The sequence below is a fragment of the Panthera tigris genome (assembly GCF_018350195.1).
Source record: "Panthera tigris isolate Pti1 chromosome C2 unlocalized genomic scaffold, P.tigris_Pti1_mat1.1 chrC2_random_Un_scaffold_86, whole genome shotgun sequence".
In the NCBI taxonomy this organism is placed as follows: domain Eukaryota; kingdom Metazoa; phylum Chordata; class Mammalia; order Carnivora; family Felidae; genus Panthera; species Panthera tigris.
The window spans coordinates 34,143-51,105 of record NW_024962166.1 but is presented as its reverse complement, the minus strand read 5'-3'; the positions used below and the strand labels follow the sequence as shown (position 1 = coordinate 51,105).

Here is a 16,963-nt window from a genome sequence, read left to right as displayed (position 1 = left end):
GCCATAGCTGGGCCACTGCTATTGTTACTTCTTGGGTTAACCATTGGCCCATGCATAATCAATTGGTTAGTACAGTATGTCAAGAGGCAAGTTGGTGAAATAAAAATTATGATGATTAGGTCCCACGATATCCCCTTAGTTCCTAATGATGAATCAAGGGATTGATTCACTGGCAAGAAAAGGGGGAAATGTAAGGGCTAAATTGTAGTGTAGGGCTAACATGTAGCTTTAAAAATAACAGCTTTGTTCTGACACCGAAGGTCAAGAGAAAACAGCCTTGCTTTACTCTTGTAAATCACATTTCATACTCTTGAAATTCAGGCTTTACCAATGAAGGAAAACAAAAGCTCAAAGAAAGCATCAGAGGCAAGGTCAAGGAGATCCACTGGTTGCAACTTAGTGGCAGAAAGTTTAAAATAATCACCTCATTTGGCAACTGTTTCTAACTCATCTGGGAACTGTTTTTCTGTTCTGTTCCCAGGTAATGATAAAACGATGTGATCGGCTTTAAAAACTCTGTACCCCGGCTGTTCGAGGCCGCACTCTTATCAAGTGTTGGTCGTGATCGGTTGGCCTTGCCTCTCATTGTAATAAACTTTGTTGTGACTGCCACTGGTGCCCGTAGCATTCTCTTTCAGGAGTCGTGTGGATGCAACAATATCACCTCTAGGGAATCCCAATTGATTCCTAAAAAAAAACAGTTAGAAATGCATGCCTTACAGGGTACTAGTGCTCAAATGAGATAATGTCTCCTTAAGTGCTCTGCAAAGTAATTACAATTTTAAGAGTTCCTTTCCAGTGCTTCTCAGTTATTATCATCCACTTGGGAAAAAATGTTCATTAAGTTTAGCAATGCAGCCACTCTATTTTGAGATTATTCATGATAAGATTTTAATGTAACTCTAAAATGTGTTCACTCTGCCTCTAAGCGTATTTCCAGTTGGGTCTCCTTTCTCTCTTCCTATCTTCTTTTTGATTCCATAAACCTGTTCTAGTTTTATTTGTGAATGATAGTTTTATTAGACTCAAATAAAATGTATATGCCAGTTCACATATTATGTCATAAATATGCATTATTTCACTAAGCTATTCATGTGGACTTATTGCCAAAGTATTCAAAGTAGAAGCAGAATGGTTTGGAACATTAGGCCAACTCATAGGTTGAAAAAGCCCATCACAAATGCCTTTCCCTTTTTTGATTCACTTACATACTACAATGGCATTGGTAATCATAATTCTGATACCCCTTCAGTTCTTTTCTTTACAACATTTTTTAATTAAAAACAGAATTGACAATGCCAGCAAGATGGCAAAAAAATCACTATGACTACATACTGCTAAAACCTTAAAATTGGAATAATTCTTTAGAGAAAGCAAGGTGACAAATTATATCAAGATTTTATAAAGATGTTTCTATTTCTGGAATCAGTAATTCCACACTTGGAAATACACCCTAAGGAAATAATACACAAAGTAGAAAGTGATGTGTATAACAATGCTCAGTGCAGTATTATCTGTAATAGGAAAAGTTATTGGAAGAACCAATTAATAGCTAATGGCTCCATAAGATGTGGAACTCAAAACAGTGGGCTATAGTGGCACCATTAAAAACAAAATTTATGAAGTCAATGCAGAAATGTGAGCCATGATAGCATTAAGTGAAGAAAAAAAGATAAAGAATAGATAGAATAGATAGAAAACAGTAACTTTAACCCAACAATATCAGCAATTACATTCAAGATAAATGACATTAATACCGTGATTGAAAACAAAGATTGTCTGAGATAGTAAAAAACCCACTATATGTTGTTTACGAGAGACACCTTTAAATACAAAGAAGCAACTAGTTAAAATAAGAAAGAAAGGGAAATATACAATGCAAAGACTAACAAAAAAGAACTAGTATAGCTATGTTAATTTCAGAGAAAATAGACTTTAAAAATAAATAAAAATATTTAATAATTAATTATAAATAAATAATAAATATGAGAGAAAGGAGGACACTTCGTAATCTAAAACAAAAGAATCAATTCATCAAGAAGAAATAACAATTTTAACTTTGGGGGCACTTATAAGCTAAGTTTCAAACTTTGTAAAGCAATAAATAGCACTTAAAGCCACTGTCATCATGGGAGATGTTAACACCCCTTTCTCACTAACTAATAAGACCAGTACACCAAAAGAACAAAACAAAACAAAAACAAAAACAAAAAACTCACCACCAAAAGAATACAGGAAGTATGAACAACCCTATTCACCTAATTAACAAATGAAAAAATTTTAACCCCAAACTGCATACTTCAAATTTTTCTCAGGTACACATGAAATATTTACCTAAATTGACGACGTTCTGGAACATAAAATGTGATGACATTATAATTAAACTAGAAATAACAACAGAATGGTAACTTAAAAATTCCCAAATGATTTGAAATTTTTTTCAAATAGCGTATTTCTAAGTAATAGAGTCAAGTGAAAAATTACAATAGCCATTAAGAAGTATTTTGAACTGAATAAAAATGGAACTTGACAAATAAAAACTTGTGGGATGAACTTAAGACAATGATTAGAGGGAAATATATAATTTTAGATGTGTATGTAAGAAAAGAAAATAAGTGTTTGAAATCAATGAAACAAGCTCCCAATCAAGAAGCTGTAGAAAGGAACTGCAAACTAAATCTTAAAAAGTATAAGGAAGGAAATAATAAAGAAAAACAGGAAAAAAAGCAGAAATGAATAAAATAGAAATCAGACTTACAATGGAAAAATCCAATGATGTTGAATTTGTACTTAAAAGTTAACTAAAATTGATAAATTCAGAAATAAATCACAATATTTTTATGGCTCTTAAAGAAAATTAATGTGTAACTAAAAGCTTTCTACAAAGATATCTTCAAGTCCAAATGGCTTGTGAATGCTTTCAAATATTTAAGGTAGAAGTGATATCAATTTTGCACAAACTCCTTCATAAGTAGAGGAGGTGGAAACATTCACAACTTGTTTCATGAAGTTAGCATACTCATATACCAAAACCCGATAAAGTTTGTTAAAAGAAAGGAAAATTACAGGCTAAGATCTGTAAGAAACATAGATGAAGTAATCACAAAATATCTTATCCAGCTAAATCAGTGATATATATTAAAAGGTAATATGTTGTTACCAAATGGAGTTTGTTCTAGGATTGCAGGAATTTGAAAATCTATCAATGAATTTTGGTATGTTAACATTCAGGAGGAAATTTATAACGTCATAGCAATTGGTATAGAGAAATACTTTCATAAAGTTCAACACTAATGCATGAGAGAGAAAGAAGGAAACAAACAAGGAAACAAAGAAAGAAGCCTCTCGGCAAACTAGGAATAGACAGAAACATCCTTCAGCTAATATCATGCTTAATAATGAAATATTGAATATTCCCCCTATGAAGTTATAAGTAAAAGATTACCAATAATCACCACTAATGTTTAATACAGTTCTGATAGTTTAACAGTGCAATAAGACAAGAAAAAGTAACAACATTTATAACTGAAACATAAGTAACAGTACTATATTATATACTTGATAGTTTCTAAAAAAGTAGATCTTAAATGTTCTCACAAGAAATAAATAGTAATTATGTCAAGTGATGAAAGTGTTAGACACTTTGATGGTGATCATTTCACAGTATTTAAGTGTACCAATCAACTTGTACACCTTAAATTTACACAATGTTACATGTTACATCGTTACACAATGTTACATGTCAACTAAGAAAAAAAAAGTACAGCTCTCTGTGTGAGTAGATAATATAATTATTAAGAAATCCAAAATAATGTACAAATTATACAAGTTAATAAGTGAATTTGTCAAGGTTGCTGGATACTGGGTCAATATAGAAAAACAACTGTGTTTGTAACAAGCAATTTGAAAATGAAGTTAAATGCCATTTGTAATATCATCAAGCCAAAAAAATCAATATACTTATAATAGTCCTAATCAAGTTAGACAAACCTCTAGACTGAAAACTGCACAATATTGCTGAAAGCACAGATCTAAATAAAAGGAGAGATATATTAAGTTTGAGGGTTAGCCAGGAGCAATCCCATTTATACTCACATCAGACATTTTGTGTGTGTGTGTGTGTGTGTGTGTGTGGTAATTGAGGAGCTGATTCTAAAATCGGTATGGAAGTACAAAGGACCTAAAGCAATCAAGACAATTTTCAAAAAGAACAATTGTGGAAGACCTACACTACCAGAAGTGAAGACTTACTACAAATTCCTACTAATTACAAGACAAAAATGAAAAAAAAAAATGAGAAACAAAACAGAGAGTCCAGAAAGAGACTCAAAGATATTTCATCGTTTCATTTACAAAACTGAACCATTACAATTCAGTAGGAGAAAGGATGGTTGGCTCAATAGGTAGTTGCTAGAGCAAAATGAACGGTGCTAGAAAAATGAGTTTTCCCCCCATTTTACACCATACACAAATTAATGGTGGCACATGTACTTAAATGTGATAACTAAAACAATAGATCATATGAAAGAAAACATAGAAAAAATATTTCATGAACTTTAAGTAGGAAAATATTTCTTAAACAGGAAATAAAAAAAGATAAAAAAAGATATCTTACTTTAATGAAACTAAAAGCTTCTGTTTATCCAAAGGTCTCTGAAGAAGATACTAGCTATCTGTACCTATGTATAAAAAAAGAATCATATTTGGAAATATCACAAATGACTACGAATCAATAAAAAATGTAATGTATATGCAATAAAAAATGAGCAAAAGACTTGAACAGTCATTTTACAAAAGAGGATTTCCAGGATAATATTCCGCAAGGTGTTCAATATCATGTCATTAAGAAAATGCAAAATAAAACTACAATAACATATCACAGCCAGAATAGCCAAGGCAATCCTAAAAAAAGAACAAAGTTGGAAGACTTCACCAGATTTGAAGACTTACTCTAAAATGACACAATGATAAAATGACACAACAATGATAAAATGACACAATGACATAGCCACAGTATAGCTAAAGTGGAAAAAACTGATTATACCAAGTGTAGATAAAAATGTGAAGCAATGGTACTCATATACATTGTTTTGGGGAGTGTAAATTGGTACAAACGTTTTGAAAAACTGTGTTGCTAAAGATAGGATCACTCTATGAGCTAGTAACTCCATTCTTAGATTTTTACACAGAGAATTGTATATGTTCGCCAAAAGATTTGCACAAGAATATTTGTATCAGTTTTATTCATAAGGGTCCCAAATTGGAAATAATCTAAAGGTACATCAACAAGAGAAAGATAAATATTGTGTTTTCGTATAACGTAACACTACAAAATAATTTTTTAATGTAACTTTTAATGCGAACAACAATAAATGTGAATTTCACATATGAGTAAATAAAGGATGGTAAATCAAGACACAATTCTATTTATAGGAAATGAGCAAAAATAACTGATAATAGAAGTCATTGAACTGTCTGTTTAAGATCAGTGCACTTTGTTGACACCACTGAATTTATATATGTCAACAAAAAGTAATAAAGGGAGGGTGTTTATTAGACACCCTGTTCCAAGTTGGTGGAAGTTACTTTAATTACTTTAATGGAGTTATATCGAGAAAGAGAAAATAACAGCAAAAAGTCACAGTAACTTTCAGAAATATGTAGCTCCTTGAGCAAAGATGAATAGAAACAGTATTTTTGCTTCCTTGATAAATTGGCCTCATAAACCTTGGTAAATTTCCTATCATGTCTGTTTTCCCAAAGGTTATAAGCTAGATGTGGGACTTGAAGTTTCGGTTGAATCATTCTTTCATCTGGCATTCTTTTTAATCAAATCCTCTCAGTCAGCTTGCCAATGTTTGTGTAATTTGAGTTTATCCTAGTGTATGTCTCCATTTTGACCAATTAATCTCAAGTATAATTTCAGTGTTCTCAATGATTATTCTTCTGAGGCAGTTAAGAGTCACTCAGATGTCTCCAAAGTACTGAACACCCATGGGTAAAATCCACTAAGAAGTGCAGGGTAGAGGAAAGAATATGTGTGCTGTTAAGAGGAAGGTAAGTAGAATCTAGAGGCCTCGTAAATGTAAAGACATTGGGAACAGAGAGAGGAAGGATCGGAACCTCAAACGCACTACATGTAGTTCCTTGCGGTAAAGTGGCTTTTGCCACCTATAAGCTATGTGACCTCAGGACTTACCTTCTCTAAGTCTCAGTTTCCATCTCTGTAGTAGGGGATAACAGCACACACCTGGAAGCATAGTTGTGAAGAGTAATAGAGGTGGAAGGTGTTGAGCACAAAGGAAGCTTTCAATCAGTGTTAACAGGTGATCTGATAATTGGTTCAGCCAAAGGTGGAGAGAGTTTTTGGTTTTGAGTTGTGAGATACTGAAACAAGGTTGGTAATGGGAAGCGGCTGTGTTCCACAGAGTGAGGAACCCGGATCTACCACCTACCAGTGAGTTGAATAGCACAAAGGTTGCGCCATCTTCATATAGACTTGATTTCTAGTCTCTGTTGCCAGTAATGTACCCTCACTTTTTTGTTTCCTACTAGAATTCCATGCTCCCAATACCAGGAGAGGTACCACATTTCTAATGGTCTTTTCCTTGGCCCAAAATACAAAAGGAAGCAGCCTGGATTCGGAGTAACAATGAAATATGCACGTGCCTTTCAACAGAGGTTGCTGCTAAAGGGCACAATTTAGAGCCCTATCCAGGTCTATCAGCAGAGCCTCTGTTCTTTATACCCCACCCCATTGCCTTCTAGAAACTCTCGCTTCTGCTCCTTGCTCCATCACTTACTAGTTAATATGATCTGGGTAAATGATTTAAGTTCACTAAATTTTTAGATTCCTCATGTGAAACTGTGGCTGCATGAGAAAACTCAGCTCAAATCATCCCTCTACCACTTAACCCCATATAAGTCGTTGAGCAACCCACTTTATTTCTTCTGATGACTCACTTTCCCCTTCCATAAAGGAAAATATCAGTATCTTCCGGGTTTGTTCCAAGAAACCAATGAGTTAATGCATGCAAAGCATTTAGCAGGGCTCTTGAAACATTTCAAGTATGTAGTATACATTAACGGTTAATATTAGCTTGAGTAATGCACAGGTCAACAAAATTTCAGTAGATTAAAAACGGCTAGTCCCATTGGAGTCATTGTGAAATGATTTGACCACAGGCAATATTCAGAACTAAATGCTATTTGAGAAAACCATTAAGTTGTATTTCTAAAAGTGATTGATCCAATGGCTTAAGTGGAATTTTTGCTTTTCCCACAGAGCACGAATTGTCAAAATTGAAGTCAAACACAGGCCAAAAAGTAAACTGCTCACCTTCGTGATACATGAAACTGGGAAAAGAGCTTTAAGATAAACGCCAAATTGACTGAAAAACTAACTAGCTTAGTAACTAATATATAATATATATTATATGAATCATGCATTAGAAATTATATGTACATATGTATTATATATATGCATATATATGTATATATATATGAGCATACACACACACACAGTACAATCATCTTCACTCATATAGGAGGAAAACCGTGTAATAGGGGATCCTCCCCCCCACCCCGGGTAATGTGACTTTGCATATGTTACTTAACTGAGCCTCATTTTCTCAGTATAAAATGTATATCTGAGTGGCTAGCTCATGGGGATTAAATGAGAACATACAATATGGAGTTCTAGTGCATAAAAGGCACTTTTAAAATCATTTTCCTTTCTTTTTTAACGTTTTATTTATTTTTGAGACAGAGAGAGACAGAGCATGAACGGGGGAGGGGCAGAGAGAGAGGGAGACACAGAATCGGAAGCAGGCTCCAGGCTCTGAGCCATCAGCCCAGAGCCCAATGCGGGGCTCGAACTCACGGACCTCGAGATCGTGATCTGAAGTCGGCCGCTTAACGGACTGAGCCACCCAGGCGCCCCTCCTTTCTTTTTTAAATAAGTAGGTCTTATAATTACCATCAGAGATGGAACTAAGATTGGCCAAATTCCGCAGGAAAGGAGAGTTACAGGGTGCAACTTCATCTAAACATTGTCTCTTCCCCCGAGTCCTCTTTTGGAGAGCTCCTCTTAGTTGGGGCGCAACCGTCCCCCAGCTCTCTGCTTATTTTTGTTCCTGAATTTTCATTGCATCTAGAGCACTAGCATTTGTGCGTGACTGGTGTTGTGAACAGGTCCTTTTGCATTTTTGTAAACGCTTTTATTCTTATGCTCACCTTTCATGTGTTTATCTAAATATTTCTTTTCAGCAATGTTTAAAGTTTACTTTTATTTATTTTGAGAGAGAAGATAGAAAGAAGTGCAGGAGGGGCAGAGAGAGGGAGGCAGAATCTCAAGTAGGTTCCGCCTTGATGCAGGGCTCCGTCTAATGAACCGTGAGATGGTGACTGGAGCTGAAGAGTCGGAAGCTTAACCGACTGAGCCACTCAGGCGCCCCTACTTATCTACATATTTCTTGCGTACTTACCATGCACAGGCACCGTAGTATGTGACTCAACTCTTTTAGAATGGGTCTCTGGGTTACAGTTTGCAACACATTCACTTACTCAAACCCACATTCTCGCAGCACCAAGTCAGTAGTTACTCAACCAAGACATAACATAAATAATTCTCAGTACGCTAATTACCTCTGGGAATGGCAATGCCAGTTTTTTGCTGTGAAGTGTTAAGCCCTTCCATGCAGAGGTGCTCCAATAGCCTTAGAGTAAGTTAGCTTTTTCTGGGCAGGCCTCAAACTTTCCCTTGAACCATGGCCAAGGAGATGATACCTCTGAGTCCTTTTATGGGCCAAGAATTCATCGTGTTTGTCCTTTTTCTCAAACAGCAATCACAGCACCATGTTTCCATTCATTATTCACAATCTACCCTTTGTCATCTTTATCTGGAGACCCAATTGTGTTCCTTTGTGTGATAGGTGAGTGAAGGTTCTCCTCTGCTCTCTTGTCTCCAACTCTGCCGTGTTCCCAGGTTCTTTTCTTTAATGTTAGGGTAAATATCTCTGGTTCATGGATCATGTTAACATTTTAAGCCTACTTGTTAATTTTGAGAGAGAGACACAGAGAGCATGAGTGGGTTAGTGGCAGAGAGAGAGTGGGATAGAATCCTAGGTAGGCTCTGCGCGGTCAATGCAGAGCTGGATGAGGGGCTCGAACTCATGAATCGTGAGGTCATGACCCGAGCCGAGATCAAGAGTTGACGCTTAACCAACCGAGCTACCCGGGTGCCCCAATTAATGGATCATGTCAGTATAGTCATTGTTCCTTACCCCTCTATTACTGCTTTGGTTTGGCTGCATGTAGTAATTTGTGTTAGTCATCACTGATTAACAAGAAATTTTAGTTATAGTTTCATATATCTTGTCCTGTGTTCACGCATGGAGTGTCCCTTGAGCAGGGGGAGACAATGTCTTGGGTCACTTTCTCTTTTGTCTGCATTTGGCAATCAGAGCTAACCTTTCTCAAGCACTTACTCAGGTACCATTCAATCCTCACAACTACTCCATGAAATAGGCGTAATTATTTATGAAAATAGATACTATTATTCACAGTACTTATAAATTATTGTTTGTAAATCAAAAAATTGAGTCTTAAAGATGTTCAAAATAATTATTGAAATAGGTCAACCTCTTAAGTCTTCCCTGTACGCTTCTTTCTGGAATAAGAAAGGCCCTTTCCTCTTTAGCAGTGTGAATCAAAACCCAATACCGAAGAGATGAACATATTATCACTCTCAGCTCCAGACATTCCCATAAAGTCAACTACTCTAACAAAAGTGCTACTTCCTGGAAGTAAAAGTGCAAGTAAGGACTTTTGTTTGATGCAGCTAACAGCAAAAAAGCAGAAAGCGTGAGTCAAAAAGTAATGAGATGCATGGGCTAATCAGCAGAGGCCATTTCGAGAGCCAGAATTTGCCTTAGACCAGGACATGGGACAACATGGCATGTTCTGTTAAATTTTATTCCTGAAATGAGGGCATCAATAATACAAGAGGGGTATCTCAGAAATGATATGGTTCAAATTCCTTTCCTGACAAAAACAGCTATAGACCATCCTTCACAATGAGCATCTAGAGGCTACCAAAGTTAGGCTGCTCACTAATTTATAGGGCTATACCTTCCCTTGTTGGATAGCTGTGGTGTATTAGTTTTTATTGCCACATAACAAACTTAGTGGTTTAAAACAACACAAATCCATTATCTCGCAGTTTCCGTGGGTTAGGGGTCTGACTGTGGATCCTCTGCTCAGTGTCTCACAAAAAGATCAAGGTGTCCTCTGGGCTGTGTTCCTTTCAGAGATCAAGGACCTCTTTCCAGATCACACGGTTATTGGCAGGATTCAGTTGTTTCTTCTAGCACCGAGAGAGAGAGACCACCACCCCCCCTTCTCTTGCTGGTTGTAAGCTAGAAGTTGCTCTCAGTTCTCAGTTCTTAGACACACTCAGAGCTCTTACCACACAGAGCTTTCCATCTTCAAAGATGCAATGGATAAAGCTCCCTTGCATCAAGCCCCTATCATGCTCTGAATATCCATAACTCCAGAAAGAACACAAGCTCTTTTCTGTGCTCACCTGATCAGGTCAGGCCCACCTAGGCAATCTCCCTTTTGATTAACTCAGCTGAGTCTATGTTGATTACATCTGTAGAATCCATTTTGCCACACAACATAACATAGTCACAGGAGTCACAGCTCATCATATTTATGGGTCCCACCACACTCAACTGAAGGGAATTATACAAGGGGAAGAGTCAATGGAGAGGTATCATGTTAAGATTCTGCCACCAAAGATGGTTAGGAAATTGTCCTGTAATGAAAATAAATCAGGCTGGATTCTGCCAACTTATACTCTGTTCTCCACATCAGCCTCTCAACTATTGGAAGACAAGTGCCTTCATTATTCTTTGGGTAACTATTCCCAATACCTTTTAAACGATTCTATTTTTTTTTTTTTTTAATTTAAATCCAAGTTAGTTAACCTATAGTGTAACAATGGTTTCAGGAGTAGAATTTGGAGATTCATCACTTACATACACCCAGCATTCATCCCAACAAAAGTGCCATTCCTAATGCCCATCACCCATTTAGCCCATCTCCCCATCCAACACCCCTCCAGCAATCCGCAGTTTGTTCTCTGTATTTAAGAGTCTCTTATGGTTTGCCTCCCTCTCTGTTTTTATCTTATTTTTCCTTCTCTTCCCCTGTGCTCATCTGTTTTGTTTCTTAAATTCTACGTATGAGTGGAATCATACTGTATTTATCTTTCTCTGACTGACTTTTTTTGCTTAGCATAATACATTCTAGTTCCATCCACATTATTGCAGATGGCAAGATTTCATTCTTTTTGATCACTCAGTGATACTCCATTGTGTGTGCGTGTGCACGCGCACGTGTGTGTGTGTGTGTGTGTATACTACATCTTCTTTATCCATTCATCAGTTGATGGATATTTGTGCTCTTTCCATAATTTTAGCTATTTTTGTTAGTGCTGCTATAAACATTGGGGTGCATGTGCCCCTTAAAATCAGCCTTTTTGTATCCCTTGGATAAATACCTAGTAGTGCAATTGCTGCATTGTAGGGTAGCTCTATTTTAAATTTTTTGAGGAGCCTCCATACTGTTCTCCAGAGTGGCTACACCATTTTAAATGATTCTTGTTTGTGAAATCCAGATATCCCTCTAAATACACTATACTTCTTGTTTGAATCTTAGAATTAAATATAACTCCCTAGAAGTTTCCTAAATATTATAGATTATAATAGAACTGTTATTTCTTCTATTATGCTGAATGGGCTTCTAGTGAGACATCCAAGTACTAATTTTTTATAGCTATATCATAGTGGTAACTAAAAATTCAGCCATGACCAAATAAAGCACTTTAATTACTTTTTCACGCATAGCTACGAAGCCCAAGTCATTGATATCCCCACCTTGTAGTTTGAGAATAACTTTAAACACAAACTCAATACCGAGGCCTGTTACACCACATTGTCAATTTCTCTCTTACAATCAAATCTAGAAAACTTTTTGAATCTTGGTTCTGTCGCCTATATTGTTACCTTTCCCTCATAGTGGGGCATCAGTCACAGATTAGATAAGCTTGCCTTCATCCAAGCTGTTAACATAAATTTTGACTAAAGACCCGAAAGAGGCCAATAGGGCGTGATTTTTGATTTTCAATTTTAATCCTTTGAGTAGGGTTTGTGTGTGTGTGTGTGTGTGTGTGTGTGTGTGTCTTTAAATTAAAGATGAGGAGTACATGCTGTTGTTTAAAATAATTCAGGGGCACCTGGGTGGCTCAGTTGGTTAAGCATCCAACTTTTGCTCAGGTCATGATCTCATGGTTCATGGGTTTGAGCCCTGCATTGAGCTCCATACTGGTGTGGAACCTGCTTGGGATTCTCTCTCTCCATCTCTCTCTGTCCCTCCCCCCACTCATGCTTTCTCTTTCTCTCAAAATAAATAAATAAACTTTAAAAATATATTAAAATAATTCAGACATTCCAAGAACCTGATTTTTCTTACTAATTCATCACATACTGTTTGGTTTTGTAATAGTAGCTCTCAAACAATTATCACTCCCCAAGTTTAATCAGACAAAGGGAGGATATTTCCAATACTAATTTCACTTACTATTTGCAAATTTCCCATAGTAAGTCCTGCCTCCTTGGATGTAAATGAACTCCTTATATTTTCACAGCACTTTCCACATTTCATATATGGCACTCGCAAAACTTTCAAATCAGAGGGGTTACGTGATACTGTTTTCAGGCAAACTAGCAAGGCCCCAAAAGGTGTCCACACTCGTGGTTAACAGCAGATCCTTGACTAAAGCCCAGACCTGTGGTCTTAGAGTCCAGGAATCCTTCACTGTTTCCCAGAAAACAAATTAATGAAGTGAAGAGCTCTCCTGTCAAAACTGTATCTTCCACACCAAGTAGCCCTTTCCTCCCCTGGAGCTGCTCCCAGTTGTAATGTTGACATTTAGTTGGCAGGCGTCAGTAAAGAGGGGGAGAGCACCAGTGGAAAGATTGGCTTTGCAACTCATGTGAACAAAGCATGTCTTGTGTCTCAGAGGCAGAATCAAGACCACCTTTAGAAAGCAAATGCAGCACGAATGGCCTAAGAGAACCCTGAATCAACGGCTGACATGCACACTGTGTGCCTCAATACATGCCTGGCTAAGGAGAGAGACCTATGCACCCCATGTGATTCAGAAAATTAAAGTACTAGGCTAAAGACTTTATAAATACATCACAGAGTTAGAGAAAAAATAAAGAGCGGCCAAAGATTTTCATGAACAGTCATCTACATGTTGGGAAAAAAAACATCAAAACTGGCACAGAGCTGTTTAGTAGTGAATACAGGTAAGCAGGTTTTAGTTCTTTGAATCCCTTCAAGATTTGAAGCATTATACCATTGTCCAGATCAGTGTGGTATGATAATAGAAGTCGCTGATGTGAACCATGTTTGTAATTGAAATTTCCTAGTGGACGCATTAAAGAAGTAAAAAGCAGATTAAATCAATTTTTATAACATATGTTATGTAACCCAACATATCCAAACTATCATTTCAAAGTGTAACCGATATAAAAATTATTGAGCTATTTTACTCTTTTTTCTTTCACTATCTTCAAAATCTGGTGTGTATGTTACACATAGAGCACATTTCACTTTTGTCCCACTATTTTGCTAGCATTCAAGAACCATGTATGACCAGGGACTGCCTTCTTGAACAGTGTAGGTGTACGTGAAATCACTTATTTTTATTAGGTTAACAAAGAAGGGTGTGGAGAGAGGGTGGGTGTGGATTTCCCACAGATCTCGTGGGGAACTGGAAGACCAAGCAGGAAACTGACACCCTTCTGCTATGTGACCCACATCTCATGGGCCCTTTCCGTCTCCAGTGTTCCATCTCTGTCTGGGCCCCCATTCTCCTCCTCTCCTTTCTCATTGCCTACCTGCAGACACTGTTGCAGTGTGAATAGCATGGAGTGTGAAGGGGGAAGAAGGGGGCTCGATTTCCAGCCTGTCCCTTGTAGACTGAAGACCTTTTACAAGTTACTTAACCTCTTTGATCTCAGATTTCTTTCTATGAAATAGGATTAAGTCCTTCATCACTGAATTCTAAGCTTCAATTAAAATAACAAATGTAAACTTGTCAATCCCAAACAGACCCTGCAGTTTCAAAGCTTTTAATGATTATTTTTCAAGATGGCTATATGTTTGGTAGAAGAGGCAGTAGGGAAAGAGAACTGGAGAAGTGAAAACTTTTTAAAATATATATATATACTTAATACCAGGCCACAATGTTCTCTTTTTTTAGTACTTAGTGCTTAAAACCTCTCTATACTTTTTGCATAACTTCAACCCAAAGCACACCGAGCTTCAGTAATACAGATATACCAAAAACATAAGAATTAACAAAAAACTTTCAGGTTTTGCTTGAGTTTGTCCAAGTAGATGGAGACCCAGATGATGAGGGGGAGACCCCTTCCTGAGCACGATGTGGGATATACACTGAATACTCCACAAAATGTCTAAGAAGGAAAGTTCATTCTGTCCGATGCATATGGGGTTGGCAAGAACTCCATCATCTAGAAGACAGTCTTCTCAGCCCGTTCCCCAACTATAAAATTGTGCCCTTGGATCTCAAGGAGCCTTACAATAATTAAATCTCTGCAGTTCCTAAAGCCAGTACCACTACAGTTGCACCTACCCATAGCCTCAGATACTTTGAGAAGTCCGTACTCCAAAAAAGGGAAGACTCACCAGTTCATTCTCCTCTCCTTGGTTGAGCAGAGCCTGGTGGTCCTTCTTACTCTTCTCCTCCATCTAAACCAGACTTGTTAGGGTCCCTCCTGACTAACTCTTTGGGGAAAAGTCAAAGCTGCTTGAGAACTCAGTGAACTCAGTGAACTCAGAGCAGTCACTACTTGTCACTGCTTTCTCAGGTGCTTTTAAAATCTCTTACCACAATCCTCACCTATTAGGCTAACAAAGAAAAGAGAGGAAATACTCTCCTCAGCCACAGGATTGGCCCATTCATCTATCCGCTTAGTGTGTTTCTTTCCCCCCCCCCCCCGGTGTTTATTTGCTGATGTGAGATGTGATAGGCTCTAGACTTAAGTTGTTGAACCAGAAAGATTAATAATTTCGTGCACTGCCCATAAGTATCTCAGCCAATGAATGAGAATGGCCACTTCACTAAAACCCCAAGGCAAAACGATTAACTAGTTAGAGATGAATAAAAACCCTGTGGAACTTCGGGATATGGATATGTTGGGGTGACAATGAGAATCTAAGGAAGGGGAGTTGGGTTCATGATGGAGAATGTAGCAATCATTTTGGAATCAGGAAAACTTGAACTCTAGTACCTGCTCTACTGATGAGCTTGAGCAGATCACTTAAAATCTGAATTTTAGGTTTCTAATATATAAAGTGTCAAAAATAATTAAATAGTTGATATGACGATCTAAGATATTTGTAAAAAATCAACAATAGCACCTGTCACACTCAATAAAAGATAATCATCGTCACCATTATTGTAACTCTAATGAAGAAAAAAGAAGTTTCTAATAATAATCTGATTCCTTTCACTTTCTTTTTTTAGTTTGTAAAAAGTTTTCAGATAAGCATATAATGCAGGAGGAGCTAGAAAGGCTGATTATTGGGGATATCATCTAAATTTCCACAATTGTATAATTATCACTGAACTTGATATTTTTATCAAAAAATAGGTGCACTGGGATCCACTCAAAGTTTAAGTTGTTCATAAGAAAGAATTTTATCTTTTTTTTTTTCTTTTTATTGCATCTAATCCACTGAGCAAAATCCTTGCCACTTTGGCTATGGAAGAAAACTTACCAGGAGTGAAGACTGCAGAGGATGACACTTGACTCTCTCTTCTGCCTAAGAGAGTCATTGGTTGCCTTCAAGGGAACCAGTGCTGCCTTGAAGTTTAGGAGAATCCAACGTGCTCTCTGGCCCAGGAGGAAGTGGTTGATGGAAACAAACAATTACAGCTTTGCATGCCAGAGAGGCTGCTGAAGTGCCCACACTAAAGAGAAATACGTGATCACAAATGTGGCATTTTAAGTGTTACCAATCTGAGGTAGAGCTCAGATTTGGAGAAAGTTGTCCTGGGTTTTAGTAAAACGTAATCAAAGACTTGAGGAGCAGCTGTCACTTACTTCTTACCCATCCACTATTCACTCATATTTCTGCTAAAAGAATAGCTCCTTTGTCTGGGCAGTCTGACTTCAGCTGAAAGCACCAGGAAGAGTCACAATTTACCTAAGAGTGGGCATGTGACCCAGTTCTCAACAGTAACGTGCAAAAGAAAGACAACTAGGGACAGAGGTCTTCTGGAAAAGATGAACCTATTGATGAAAAAGAGAAAATAGCTTATTTTCTATCTTTTACTCCCTTCCTTTGAAAGCGATAGGTGAGGATGTGATGCTTGGAGTATGGCAGCCATCTTTCGATCATAAGGAGAATGAAAATCACCATGCTAATGATGGCAGAGCAAAGAACAGAAGAGCTTAGATCCTTATGATACCACTGAGCCATGGCACTAAGCCTGGGACTACTCGCTCCAGACACCTTGTTCCAAACTTAATGAGACGTTCTTAATAAAGCTGCTGCCGTTTGTGGTTTCTGCTACTTACAGCCCAAAGACACAAAAATGTAACACCCATCACAACTCTGTTCAACACCTACTCAGTAATTACATGTTAAACAACAGATACTCCAGACATTCGTGCTAGGCCTTTGGGATTTAGTGGCAAAAAGGAAAGTCACTATCCTGAGGGAGTTTACGGTTGCTTGGGAGAAACAGACAAGTGAGCATCTGCCTAAGTAGAAAGGATCTAGAACTCAGAGTGAATGGGATAACAGCTTCCTGAAGGAAGTGGCATCTGTGCCGACATCGCAAAGATGAGTGGAAGTT

The 16,963-nt window shown here is 37.4% G+C and overlaps 1 protein-coding gene across 1 annotated transcript in view; it reads right to left on the bottom strand.

Moving 5' to 3' along the window:
- Positions 1 to 14,952, bottom strand: part of LOC102949408 (probable cation-transporting ATPase 13A5) — a 114,773-nt gene extending 99,821 nt beyond the window's left edge. The window contains exon 1 of the mRNA XM_042977113.1: positions 14,785 to 14,952. Coding sequence (XP_042833047.1) covers positions 14,785 to 14,847 — 63 coding nt within the window. The 5' untranslated portion in view covers positions 14,848 to 14,952. The remainder of the gene's footprint in view (positions 1 to 14,784) is intronic.
- Between the last annotated feature and the right edge of the window lie 2,011 nt (positions 14,953 to 16,963).